General features: G+C 35.9%; 1 protein-coding gene across 4 annotated transcripts in view; it reads left to right on the plus strand.

Annotated features, from left to right (window-relative positions):
• Window positions 1-361: 361 nt before the first annotated feature.
• Window positions 362-14,659, plus strand: part of PTBP2 (polypyrimidine tract binding protein 2) — an 84,442-nt gene continuing 70,144 nt past the window's right edge. For all 4 annotated transcript variants that reach the window (XM_027598559.2, XM_027598570.2, XM_027598578.2 and 1 more), the window contains exons 1-2: window positions 362-504; window positions 2,226-2,256. In XM_027598559.2, the coding sequence (XP_027454360.1) occupies window positions 497-504; window positions 2,226-2,256 (39 nt within the window). In that variant the 5' untranslated portion in view covers window positions 362-496. The remainder of the gene's footprint in view (window positions 505-2,225; window positions 2,257-14,659) is intronic.

The raw sequence follows: 14,659 nt of genomic DNA on the forward strand, positions 1-14,659 counted from the left end.
GGTCGAGGGTAGCCAAGTTGGGACCTGGTTTGGAGCGAAAAGTGGAGGCTGCCTGGGAACAGTCCTACGGTCCCGGGACCACCCTCCTGAGGTGCAGGGCAGTGGGTGTGGAGGGTTGAGAGGTGTACCACCCACGCCTCCCAAGAAGGACATCAGGGACTTCTCAGAGGAGCGTGCAGAAGGAAGCCAGGCCGCCGAGCTCCACAGCAGCAGGCCTGGGCCTGGAGGGCGGAGGGCCCCAGGCGCGCGGCGGCGCGGAGGAAGCGACCGCGGCGGCGCCCACTCCCCCTCGTCCCCGCGCCCCGCCGCTCGCCTCCTGCAGCCGGGCGCCGGCACGCTCGGCTCTTTCCGCCGCCGCCGCTGCCGCGCGCTGCCCCGTGCGCTCCGGCACCTTCGGCAATTTCCGTCGGGCCCTGGCCGCCATTTTCTCGCCGCTTGTGTGTCTCGCTGGCTGCGTGGCTCGGTTCTTGTGAGCGAAGCTTTGTCCGGTTCGGCAATGGACGGGTATGTAATGGGGCCGGCGAGGAGGTGTGTGAGAGGGGAGTTGGACCGTCCTTCAGCCCGGTTCGGGGTCGGCCAGAAACCCTCCGGCGGCCCCTCCCAGGGCTGGGCTGCCGTTACCCAACCCCCGCCCCATCGCACACACCCCTCCCTTCGTTTCCCCCGGCGGGCTCTGGTCGAGAAAATGAGAAAGAAAGCGGGCTTGTAGGCAGGAGAGGCATTGGGGCGATGGCGGGGGTGGCGACCCCGGAGCGGGAGCGGGTACGGGCTTGGCGGCGGGGGATGGGGTGGGAACCCCAGAACGTCTGGCCCGTCCCTGCCCCCTCTAGGAGCCATTTCGATCCGTAACCTGGGACCCGAACCCTGGGTAGCCGCGCCTGTGGAAGCGAGTGTGGTGCCAGCCTGTGGGGGGTGTTGCTGGGGGAGGGAAGAGAGGCATCTGTGTGCACCCCAGCCGTCCCCAACCTCCCCGGCCTCGCCTGGCCCGCCCTGGCTGGGGGAGATGCCGGTGGCGGGAGCTCGGGGGAAAGCTAAGTGGGAGCCGCTGGGAAGGCGGGGGTGGGGGGGCGGGGGGGGCGGGGGGGCGGGGAGGGTTGCGGCGGCGGGAGGAAGGGGGAAGGCAGATGTCATACTCCTTTGTTTTCACTTGAGTCTGGTAGTGGGGGCGGGAGACAGAAAAATGCCTTTTTGTGGGGGCCTAAGAATAATCAAGGCTTGGCAAGAGGGCCCAGAAATTAAATCATCTAAAAAACCAAGTGTTTGTGGTCGACATCAGTCACATGGGCAAAGGCCAAAAGCCATGGCAGAAACAAGAGCAGATAGTCAACACAGGGCCATTTTTTTAAGCCACTTTGACCAGTTTCTGGAAAAACAAAAACAACTACAAAAAGCTACAGAACCGTGCTGCATCTTTGAGAGCCCGAGTGGAGACAGAATGCTGAGTGAGGTGAGGCAAGGGCTTTGGGAAATGACTCGGACCGGGGTCTCCCTGGTACTTAATGCTCTACATCTGAAAAGACTCCTAAGGATTTAACTAATTGTTGGAAAAGAGGCACCCTTGACGGCGAAAATACAGCTGTATTCAGCCCTCCTGGCGGTATAAAAACAGTATCATTTAAAAAGCACATTTGTTAGAATCAGTGACAACATATGAAGAGCCAAATAAAATATGATTTATTTTGATTAAGTGTTTGGAGTTTGGTGTTTTTAAAAGATACTAAGGGAAGACCTTTTCAAAGTTAACAAAGTAACAGAACTTAAATTATCCTAGAGGTTGTTTTCCCCATGAAACATAAATCTGGAGCAGTTCACTGTTTCACCAGATAAACATGGAAATTGATGACAAAACTTGGTAGTGGAATTAATGTTTCCTGATTCTCTCAAGATAACTAAAGAGTTGGTTTAAGTTTTAAATTACTAATCTAAGTGTACAGGCTTTGCAGAAATGGCATTATACTGCTTGGGGTTTTGTTCTTTTTGATATTTAAAGGGTTGTTTAAAAAATACTGGAAGTTTAGTGAATTTATCTCAAGTTTGAAAGCAATTTCTAGAAAACCAAGTTGAAAATAGTACAAAGAAGTGTCACTGACAGCCTGTGTATTTGTTTTCCATTTGCATTGTGAGTGGAGGATTTATGAATGAACTACCCTAAAAAGTTTTAGAGTCCAACAGTGATCATTAGAAAAAGAATGAGGTTGAAACTGTTGTTTTTTTTTTCTTTACAGAATTGTCACTGAGGTTGCAGTTGGCGTGAAGGTAGGAAAAAATTGAAACTAATGCAAACTGAATTGCTGTATCTACTATTATCATTAATGAAAATTTTCAGTTAGCTTTTGAAAGTTAACAGTTAAAAGTATAAAGTGTTTTGTTGAATTTTAAAAGTTGGGTTATATAGTTTATAATCTGTGTAGACAAAGCTAAGTTTTTCTAGAAAGGCAGTCAGTGAGAACATTTTAAAGTAGGTATGAATGCTGTTCAGGGTTGAAAAATGTTTTCAGACCTGGCTTTTTGTGACTGTATAAATGATATCCCAGGTTTCTGAGGGGAAATTATGATTTTAAATGGACAGATAAGTGATTTGACCTAAATCATGCAATTTTATTAATCTGGGTTTTTTTTTTACTTTTGATTATGAATACTAAAATATGTATTTCAGTAATGAGCGACATTAGAAATCAGTTATCTTGTTACTTAAAAGAAACTTGTTAAGGCCATTAGCTTCAAATTGGAGTCAGAAGTTAAGGGCTGGTTTGTCTTTCCATGAAAGGAAAATGGGCTTTATGGTAGAGATCATTTGGAATCTTTCCTCACTTTTTGGCCAGGAAAACTACTCCTTTGAACCTTAGTTCTAATGCTTAGGCTTTTTATTTCCTGGAGTTCTTGCTTATTTTTACAGTGTAATATGTTAAAATTTTTTTTGCAAACCTATCCACCTTGTTGGGGCATGGTCCTTCTGTTTTTTTAAATTTTTCAAACCTAGCACATCTTCCAGGCCTCATACGCAAATACTTGTTGATGGAATGACATTTCCCCCTTTCAAGTGTGAGTAGTCTTGACAGGCTGTGTGTCCTTGGTGTAGTGATGGTGACTATTTACCGTATTTTTTGGAATTCTTAAAATTTCATCCACAACACTGTGAAATTCTTTAGAATACTTTAGGAGATACTTTGTTTTTTCAAGTTCTCTGCCCTATAATGCACTAGAAATTTGTCCATACTTTAGTATTTAGGCTTATTTTTTGAGTTCATATTACATAGATCGGGAGAGAAATAGTGAGCTTTTTCTAGGGAAGGTATTCTTATTTGGCAATGATACTTTGTAAGTTGAGGTAGTTGCAGGATTTGAAATCAGGAATAGGTCAAGAGTGCAAGATACAGAATGTATAGTTACCATCCAAGTAGGTATTCTCTGGAATTTTGTAAAAGAATGAATGATACAAGTCTGAGCTGTCCACTGTTAGTGGATGAGGAGAGAAGGAGCTTAGACAAGAGGGGAGAGAAATGAGGAGACAAAGAATTGGATGTCCAGGTATGGTTTATTGGTTTTACCAGTTTTCTGTATTAGTAGTTCGAGGAGAAAAAAATTGGAAAATGATGTAAAAATAATTGCCAACCTTTTTTTTTAATCCATTGTTTAATATCAAAATTTGAAGTTTTATTTTATGAAGTTTTCTGAGATAGTGGTTAAGAATTTTTGCTTGGGAGTCATGCCGGTGTACGAGTAATTAAGTTTTTCTATGTATATATTTTTTTAATGTGCATGGTTAAAAAAATTCGTAGTGGTAAGTATTTCTCCCTGAGTCCTAGTGCTGTTTCTCAGGTGTAGGTGATTACGTTAAATTTTTTCTGGTGCATTTTTTTCCTGAAGTGTTATTAGTTTGTATATTATCAAACATTAGCATCCTTGCTTATTTATACAAATGGGTTCATACCACATGTAGTGGCCGACATCTTGCCTTTTTAAAAAAATAGCTTTATTGTGATAAAATTTGACAAAAAGTAAACTGCACATATTTAAAGTGTACAATTTTTTGACATACGAATACACCTATGAGACCATTACCACAACAAAGATAATGAGCATCCGTCACCCCCAAAAGTATCATTTTGCCTTTTTGTAATCCCTCCCTTCTGCCTTTCTTTCTTCAAGCAACCATTGCTTTCTGTCACTCTAGGTTAGTTTGCATTTTTTAGAATTTTAAATGAATCAAAATGTACCTTTTGTTTTGTTTTGTTTTTTGGTCTTATTTTACTCAGTGTAATTATTTTGAAATTTACCCATGTTGTTTATCAATAGTCTATTCCTTTTTCTTTGCTTAGTAATACTACATTTTATGGATATACAGCAGTTTATCCATTCAACTCTTGATGGGCATTTGGGTCGTTTCCATTTTTTTGACTATTGTAAATAAAGTTACTGTGAACGTACTTGTAAAAGTCTTTGAACTTTCATTTCTCTTGGGGAAATACCTTTGATTGGAATGGCTGGATCATATGGTAGGCATATGCTTTTTAACTTTTTAAAGTAAGAAACTGCAGACCATTTTCCAAAGTGGTGGTACTATTTTTACCTTGCCCCCAGTAGGGTATGAGATTTCTAGTCCTTCCATATTCTCTCCAATGCCTGTGATTGTCTTTGATTATAGACCTTCTGGTAGGTGTGAAGTGGTAATCTCCTTGTGGTTTTAATTTGCATTTCTCTGAGGTCTGTGATGTTAATTATCTTTTCATGTGCTTTTTGCCAGCTGTGTATCATCTTGGGGGACCTGTCTCTATATCGCTTGCCCACTTTTTAAATTGGGTTACTGTTGAGTTTTAAGAGATCTTCATTCTGGTTATAAGTCCTTTATCAGATATATGGTTAATATTTTCTACTATTTGTGTTCACTTTCTCAGTAGTGTCTTTTGAAGAACAGCAGTTTTTAATTCTAATCAACTGAAGTTTACCAATTTTATCTTGTATGTCTCGTGCTTTTGGTGTCATATCTAAGCCATCTTTGTGTAACCCAAGGTCACAAAGATTTTCTCCTTTGATTTCTAATAGAAGTTTTACAGTTTTGGGGTTTTTTTTTTTTTTTACAGTTTTTTACAATTTTTACAGTTTATGCATTTAAGTTTTTTTGAGTTAATTCTTTTTTAATATGGTGCAAAATATGTCGGCATATTTTGTTTTGGGGTATGGACTTCAACTTTTTTCAGCACCAGTTGTTGAAAAGGCTGTCCTTTGTTCATTGAATTGGCTTTGCACCTTTGTCAAAAATCAACTATCTATGTATGATTCTATTTCTGTACTGTTTCCTTTCCCATTGACCCATTTTTGTCCTTCTAGATGCCAAAAACATACTGTCTTAATTACTATGATTTTATATTAGTCTTGAAATCAAGCAGTCATGGTCCTCTTTGTTCTTTTTCAAAGTTGTTTTGGCTCTCCCCGTGTCCTTTTTTATGAGTCAGTTTCTACAAAGAAGCTTGCTGGTATTTTATTGGAATTAACTTGAACGTATGAAGGAGCTTGAGGTAAATTGACATCCTAACGATCTTGAGTTCTCCCACTCATGAACACAATTTAACTTTCCATTTACCTAGATCTTTTAATTTTTTTCAGCAGTGTTTTCAAAGTACAGTTTTTGCGCATTTTTGTCAGATTTATCCCTATTTCGTGTTTTTTGGTGCAGTTGTAAATGATGTTTTAAAAAAATCTCAGTTTCCAGTTATTAGTGCAAAGAAATACAAATATTTTTGCATGTTCTTGTATTCTTTACTCTTGCCAAACTCACTTGTTAGATCTAATAGCTTTTTTGTAGATATCATCAGATTTTCTATACACACAGTTTATCTTAACTCATTTCCTAGCTGGATACCATTTTTTTTTTCCTGCCTGTGGCATCTAGTACAGTGCTGAATAGAAGTGATGAGAGCAAGCATCTTTACTTTGTTCCTGATATCAGGGTGAAACACTAAATGATACTATTTCTTTCTTAAATGTTTGGAGGCAATTCACCAGTGAAGTTGTGTGGACCTGCTGTTTGTTTTCTTTGTGGAAGTTTTAAATGACACATTTAATTTATTTAACTAGATATAGGACTATTTGGGTTTTCTATTTCTTCTTAAGTGAACTTTCATAATTTGTACCTTCCATAGAATTAGTCCATTTCATCCAAGTTACTGAGTTTATTTGCATAAAGTTGTGATATTAACCTTTTTATATTGTTGATATCTGTAGACTCTAGTGATGTCACTTCTCTGATTCCTGATACTGATAATTTGTCTTTTTTTTCCCTATCACTTTAGAGATTAATTTATTAATATTCTTCAAAAATCACTTTTGGTTTCAGTGAGTTTTTGGTTTCTTATTTTATTGATATCTGCTGTTTTAGTTTTCTTCTGCTTGGCATTTCTTCTTTTTCAACTTAGTTATGTTGAAGCTGATATCATTGACATACCTTTTCTAATATAGAGGCTTAGTGCTGTGTATTTCCCTTTTAAGTACATCTTTCATGGCATCTCTCAAATTTTGACATGCACCCTTCTTTTTATTCAGTTCAAATACATTCTGGTATACTTTTTTGACCCCTGTGTTATTCAGAAGTATTTATTTAATTGCCAAATACTTGGAGTTTTCCATAGGTGTTCCTGTTGTTCTAATTTAACTTCACTGTAGCTAGAGAACATATTGAAAGACTTGAATCTTTTGTAAATTTGTTGAGACTTGTTTTATGACCCAAATATGTATCTTAAGTTTTATGTGTATTTTATAGGGATGTGTATTAGGGATGTGTATTGACATTTATAGAACACTACCCAACAGCTGCTGTTGGGTAGTGTTCTATAAATGTCAATTATTGATAACATTAAAGTGATTTCTGTCCTTCCTGATTTTTTACTGTGCTAGCACATTGAGAGAAGGATATTGAAATCTCTTTTACTTGTGCATGTGTCTGTTTCTGCTTGCACTTCTACTAGTTTTTGTTTTATTTACTAATTTTTTTTTGAAGTTTATGGTTAGTACATAAATGTTTAGGATTACTATGTCCTTTTTGTGCATTGACTCCTTTTTTTATGTAGTGATCATTTTTATCCCTGGTAATAGTCTTTGCTTTAAAATCTACTTTTTATGATATTGGTATACCCATCTTGGCTTTCTCTTGAATAGGGTTCACATGATACATCTTTTTTCATTCTTTCACTTTCAACCTGTTTGTGTCCTCAGATTTAAAATGTGTTTTTTGTATGTAGCATAAAGTTGGAATTTGATTTTTACATCCAACTTACCCTCTTCTTTTGACTAATATGGTTAGTTTTAAAACTACTACTTCGCTATTTTTCTTTTTGTGCCTTGTGTTCTTCCCTTTTTCTGCTTTCTTTTGATGAGTATTTTTTTTAGTTCCATTATATTTCTTATTAGTTGATTAGCTTGTAACTCTTTGTTATATTGGTGGCTGTTTTTTAGGAGTTGTAACATAGATCTCAAACTCACCACAATATTCCCTCAAGGAGTATATATGCCACTTCACATAAATTATATGAGTATTAGAATACTTTATTTCTCCTCTCTTGGCCTCTGTGCTGTCATTATCATACATTTTACTTCTATAGATGTTATAAATTCTATACTGTTTATTGAAACAGCCAGTTAACTTTTAAACATGACTTAATAAGAAAAACATCTTCTGTATTACCCATAATACAGTTATGTGTATGCATTGAATATTCAGGGGGGATTCTTTGCGGATTCCCAGAGTTGTTTCTGTGCAACTCTCTTTGGTACTCTGCTGTACAAACTCTCCTTGCTTTGGTCTCCTTGGACTCATGTCCTCTTACTTAACTCGGAGTTTTTGAAGTTGGGCCATTTTTTCCACCTGAGCTGTGCCACGGCCTGGTCTTTCTCTCAAGAGAGTAAGCTGGGGGCAGTCATGGACTCACCTCATTTGTTTTTTGAATTTCAGGGATCGTTGTTCATCGTTGTTTGATCTTCAGTGGTCTTGAAAACCATTGTTGTATACATCATGTGTGATTTTTTTAAAGTTGTTTCAACAGGGCAGACTGGTGCATGTTACACCATCTTGCCTGAGACTAGAAGTCCACCTTTCTTTTCTTTTTAAAAAAATTACATAATATGGTCTGCAGTTCTAGATCTGCCTCATTCTTTGTTACATGGACACACCACAATGTAGTTCCTACATTGATGGCATTATGGTTTGATTCCAGTTTGCAGTTAAAGACTGTGTGGGAATATTTACGATGGAAGTAAAAATGTTGTGTCACTTGAAATTTAGTTAAGTATATGAAAACCACATTGCCAAAAGGATTCTTGGCTAAATGGTTTTCCACAGCTGTGTATGGGAGTACCTGTTTCTCCACACCCTTACCCAATTCTGGGTTTTACAAAAATTTAGAATGTTAGCAAATTTTAGGCTAAAAAAGTGCTTTATAATTTATATTTTGAAATGGGTGAGATTTTAAGAATTTGACTTTGTATTTCTTGTCCTGTGAACTGCCTCTGTATACCTGACCTATTTTAATGATCATCTTTGTTAGATTTCTGTGTAAAAATTGGTATCATATTCATTGTAGGTACATTTTCTTTCAGTTTAATCTTTGAATTTTTTTTCCTTTGAATTTCTTCATGTAGTTTTGGGCATATAGATTTATTTGTATTACTAAGTAGTATAATTTCTTCTTTTTTTAGTTTATTTGATCTTAAACATTTTTAGCTTCTGTTTCTTCTATCTTTTAAATGGGATTATAATAGTTTTGAAGATTAAACGTGATTATGCAGAAAAAGTATTTTTCACAACTAGGTTTTCAGTTAACATTAACCGATTTACACTACATACAGAATATTCAAATTGTATAGCTTTAGGATATGTTGAAATTTCATTTTTCATTATCTATAAATTTGCTGTACCTAGTTGATTTTAGGCTCCTCTTTGGTTAGCTTAGTGAGAGTATAAAAGGAAATTTGTGAATTTTTAATAAGAGGTTTGTTGCATTTCTTTAAAATGGTTTTTTAGATTCCTTGTCATTTGTAATATCAGGGTTTCATTTCTATACCCTTAACCATTTGCCACTGTGAAATCTTTGCAAAACAATTGGCCTGTTACTTAGGAAAACAAAAATGCCTGAAGTGATTGCATAGTAGTTCAGGATGATGCTCAGTATGGTAAAATGTTAACTTTTTGGATGGATATTTTAAATAGTGAAATTTGTAGTAGTTCTCTTCTAAGTTAACTAAAAGAAGGCTTTAAGACTGGACAGTTAATAAAGAACATAGTTGTTAAAATAAGCTGTTAGCATTTTCCAAGTTGAATTTCACTAGTATTTTGAAAGCATGGTGGTAAAGTGCTGAACTTACTGTAGAAGTTTTGATATAGCTATTGAATTTACCAACATTGGCTGTTTAGATAGTTGCAATGAAATAATGCCAACTGTTAACTTTTTGTAACGATTGAACATAACATTGTTTATAATAGATATGTTATTAAAAACTTGGGGTTTTTAGATTCTGGTATTTCTTAAAATGCTGTATAGATATTCGTGCGTGCTTAGGTATTTACATTAGAATTTCAAGTTGCGGACATTTTTAGTGTGTCTACTAAATGACAACACTGTTAACTTGTAACTCAAGAGACTGAGAGAATACATACTCCTTGAGGGTAGAGGTAGATATTATTCAACAACAATGTTTTATTGCTCCTCCATCATCAGTAGTACATGTTAAATAGTACATACTCAGTAAATATTTAATGACTACTAAAGGGTCTCTGGCTTCAGTGTTCTTATAATCTTATGAGCCACTTATCAATAAAAAGATAAACCAATTTTATTTCACAACATTCTTCCTTTTTGCTGGAGATACAAAAGAGCTGTGTCTTTTAGGTCCTCATATAGTTGAAGAGATAAGTGCACAAGGTTTAAGCATGTGCCATATGGCCATTGTAGGGAGAGATTAGTTCGGTGTGGTAGGATCAGAGCACACTTCACAAAAGTAGTGAGTTGTGACATATGCAGTGTGAATAGTTTGGGATGGGAGGTGAGTAGTATATGTTGAGGGAATGGCATGGCCAAAGTTGTGTTGATGGGCTGGCACAAATTCACAACCACTGAACAGCTTTTGTGCCAGTAGGTTTGTATATGGGTTTGTATTTGGACATGAGAAAAAGAGAAGATGGCAGATAGGTTGTAGAAGGTCTCAAGTGCAGGTTATTAAATTTGTACTTCATCTGGTAGACACTGTGTATACCTGTAAGTTCCCATATATAAAAGTAGCTCACTGTTATGCTGTTTTTGGGAATTTGGAGAATGAGCTCTGAAGAGATTGGCTTTGGTATTACACAGAGTGCTATGATTTAGAATAATGAGTCTCTGTAAATGTTAATATTTTAATCTCTCATTTGGTCTGTGTTGCTAAAGTGTAATAGCTTTCTTAATTTAGTTTTAGACATGCTGCATTAGGGGCTAATGTGGCTAAGTAATATTTTTACTTTAGAAGTAATATGTCAAAAAAAAACTTACGACAGACAAGTGTTTTTGAAGAATGATTCTTTTTATATAACTATTGTGAATTTTGAGCATAGAAAAAGACAATAGCTGCCATGAACCATTATTTATCTGTCACTTAGTCCCAATAATCATCAATCATTGGTAAAATTTGTGATATCCACTCTACTTTTCTCCTGTATTATTTTGAGACAAGTTGCAAATACTGTATTTTATTTTCATTATTATTTTTTAGAGAGAGAGTGTGTGCCAAAAGGTGGGGAGGGACAGAGGGAGAGGGAGGGAGAGAGAATCTTAAGCAGGCTCCACGCTTAGCATGGAGCCTGACGTGGGACTTGATCTCACGACCCTGAGATCATAACCTGAGCTGAAATCAAGAGTCAGATGCTTAACTGACTGACCCACCCAGGCATCCCTGTATTATTTTATTTGTAAATGTTTTGGTGTGCCTCTAAAAGATAAGGACTCTCTTCTGTTTGTTTTTTTTTAAACAATACTGTTAGAATGTACAAAAAAATGAACAGTTCCTTAATGTTATCAAGTGCCAAATTTGTGTTAAAATTTTACTTGTCTCATAAAAGTCATAGTACTTTTATAGTTTTTTTTTTTTTTTTTTTAGTGGGGGGTGGAGATCAGGATCAAATAAGATGAACACATTCAATATATTGATATGCCTATTTTATTTCTTTTAATCTGCAAGTTCTCTTTTCACCCTGTGGGTTTTTTTGTTTTGTTTTGTTTTACATGGCATTTTATTTTTGAAGAAAACTTGTTGGTCCCACAGAGTGGCCCCAGTCTGCATTGATGATTGTGTTCTGATGTTGTAATTTAAAATGTTCATGTGTCATTGGTGTTGGATCTAGAGACTATCATATTCTCTTTGTTTTTGGTAATACTTTATAAGCTGTGGTATGTTTTTCCACTAGAAGACATATGCTGTCTGATTTGTGTGTGTGTGTGTGTGTGTATGTTATTCCCAATAATAATTCTTGTAATAACTTCTTTCACCTTGTTTGTGCTCAGCATCGTCTGTGCTCAGTAAACATCTGTTCATCAGTGTTCTTAAAGGATATGTAAAAGAAGTGTATCTTAAAAGTTCACTTAAAATTTGTATAATCGAAATGCAATATTAACATTTAATGTAACCTGAAATTATTGGTGGTGGACAAGAATGTTTTTTCAGTGGAGGTCCTGTCGGGTTAAGAACATGTGATCTAGAATTTGCTAGCAGGCTAGGGTTTGGCCTCTAACTTTGAAGGTAATCTCTAAGCTTTAGTTTAACAAATTTTTAAATGGTTTTAATTTAATAAGACCTACCTCAAAAGTTATTTTGAAGATGAGATGAAATAACACGTAAGATTTTGCACAGAATGGCACATGATGATCATGGTTGTTACTATAGCTTTTTATATAGCTTATTTGGAAAGAGCACCTCTAGATGCCAAATAATGTAAATTTTTTACATAGCTATTAGAGACAAAATTTTTTATTGTTTAAAATAAAGTTAAATTTTTTTTAATTGAAGTGTAGTTAACCTACAGTATTAGTTTTGAGTGTATGTAATTTTTTAAAAAGTTTATTTGTTTTTAGTAATCTCTGTGCCTAGAGTGGGGCTCATGACCCCAAAATCAAGAGTCACATGCTCTTCCCACTGAGCCAGGCAGGCATCCTTTCAAGTGTGCATTTTTAAGAAAGCCTGGAGTCCATGTTAAAAACAGCTAGTCAGATAACACTAAAGAGAATTGGTTAACTAAAAGAAAAAAATTACTCAATTTAACAGAGAACAACAAAGAGATGAAAATAGTAGAGGGGTTAAAAGATACAGAGAAAAGCAAGAGGAATTCTAACAAATATCTAATTAGAGTACCAGAAAGAGAAAGTAAAGATTGCAGAGAAGCAGAATATGAAAGTTTAAAAGAGTTAAAATTTTCCAAAACTGATGGGCTTCATGAATTTTTAGGTTTAGGAAGCACAGGAAAACTTAGACACATCACAGTTAAAGAGCAGACCACCAGACAACAGAGAAGATCTTTAAAGCAGCCATAGAAAAATCAGATTTCTTAAGAAAGAATAAGAACTGGAAAGACACAATGTGCTTCTTCAACATATGGGTATAGAAGATAGTGAAGTTGTATCTTCAGAGTGTTGAATGAAAATGCCTATTATTCTATAATCAGCTAAATTATCACTTAAAGAGAAAAACAAAATAGTGACATTTTCAGAAACACTGCCCCTTCCTCTGCCCCAAGAAAGGCAATTGAGGAAATTGATCAACAGACCCACTGAAGAATTTCTAGAGGTTGTACTTTAGGAAGAAGGTCAATGACTCCAGAAAGGAGGTTTGAGGTAGAAGTAAGGTTAACCAAGAAATTGGTAAGACTGGGTAAATTTAGTTACTGACAGTATAAGAGTAATGGCAGTGATTGTTTGATTTGGGGTTTAAAAAATAGAACCAGAAATATTAAATAATAACATGTAAGAGTAGTCGAGTAACTGATGTTTAAGTTCTGATGATTCTAGTATTGTTTTGAGCTGTGTTGTCCATTATAGTAGCCACTAGTCATACATGGTTATTGAGGACTTGAGGTGTAACTAGTCTAATCTCCAGTTGTAAAATGCACATAAATTTCCAAGACTTAGTATGATAAAAAATGTAATTTTTATACATATTAACATGTTGACAATATTTTGGATTAAATAAAATATCATTTGTATCCTTTTTACTTTTTAAAAAATGGTTATTAGACCATTCATAAGATCTTACGTGTTGCTCATTTTACATTTCTTTTGGACATGACCACTAGGATGTAAATTTCAAGTCCAAAGGGAATCAGATAAGGGTCAGCATAGTAAAAACAGGAACAGGCTTTGTAACTTCTAAAATAATTGGAGGATGGGGGTGACTGAAATTTTACGTATTATGGATACTAAAGCCATGTTACCTGTATATACCATGATTAACTCCTGTCTATGGCTTGTTTTTTTATTGATGAATAGAAGTTGGAAATTTTAACATCTCATTTATGTTTTGGTTTTAAGAAAGTTTTCTTTAACTCAGGGTCTTAATACAGTGGATTTTATTTTGAAAGTTTTGAAATTTTGATTTTCACATTTAAGGCTTCAGTCTATCTGGAATTTAATTTTTGTATAGTGTATGATAAAGGTTTAATGATTTTTTTTTTCCCCTTGGGGATAACAAATTTAGTACCAACTTAATTGAATAGTTCATGTTTTTTTCCCAATGATCTGCAGTGTCACCTGTCAGGTTTCCATACGTGCATGGAACTTTTTTTTTCAACTATATGTTCTGTTTAATTTGTCTGTACCACAGTGTCTTAATTTACTGTAGCATCTTGGAATCTTGTGGAGTGAATTTCAGAACTTTGTTCTTCAAAATTGTTTTGAAGAACGTTTTCTTTACCATGTGTATTTTAAGATCATTTGGCTGACTTCCATGAAGACTTTTTGGGTTTTGAATAAATTGCACTAAGTTCATAAGATAATTGGAGGAGTATTTACATTATCAACAAAATAAGATGGCAATGCTTGAACTCAAAGGGAGAGAACTATAACATTTCTTTGAAAAATTTACCTCTTCCGCATAATATTTTCTCTAATTATAGAGGTCGTGCTTAATACTTTAGGCAAAAAGGAAAATAGATTACTAGTGATTTTACCCCGGTTAATCAGCACAATACGTACTTCCCATCATTTCCCCTATATATTACAAGGATTTTGAGCAGCTTACATGTAAAGGGTGAGGAAAGAGGGATACTTCTTTGACAAATAGTTCACTTTCTTCCAAAGTTACTGGTTTATTCAGTGCTTTTCTAGAAAATTACATTTTACTGGGCTTCAGATTTCTCAGCATTGTATAGCAGTTGTTAATTCTCCCCTTTGTATTGCTAATATTAAACATTGATATTCTGTTTATTTCTCTTATCAGAGACCTTATTTTACTAGTTTGTACAAAGAACCAGCTTTTATACTTTTTTTGTTTCCACAATTCATTAATGTCTGTTTTTATCCTTACTTTTCTGCCTCATGCTAGATTTTGTTTTTTAGTCCACTTTGACTCCTGAACTCATTGACTTTCTTGTTTAAAAAATATATTCAAGATTAAGAAAGATTAGGTGATACTTTTGGCAATAAGTTTTTAA

Source organism: Zalophus californianus, chromosome 4, assembly GCF_009762305.2.
Source record: "Zalophus californianus isolate mZalCal1 chromosome 4, mZalCal1.pri.v2, whole genome shotgun sequence".
Lineage (NCBI taxonomy): Eukaryota > Metazoa > Chordata > Mammalia > Carnivora > Otariidae > Zalophus > Zalophus californianus.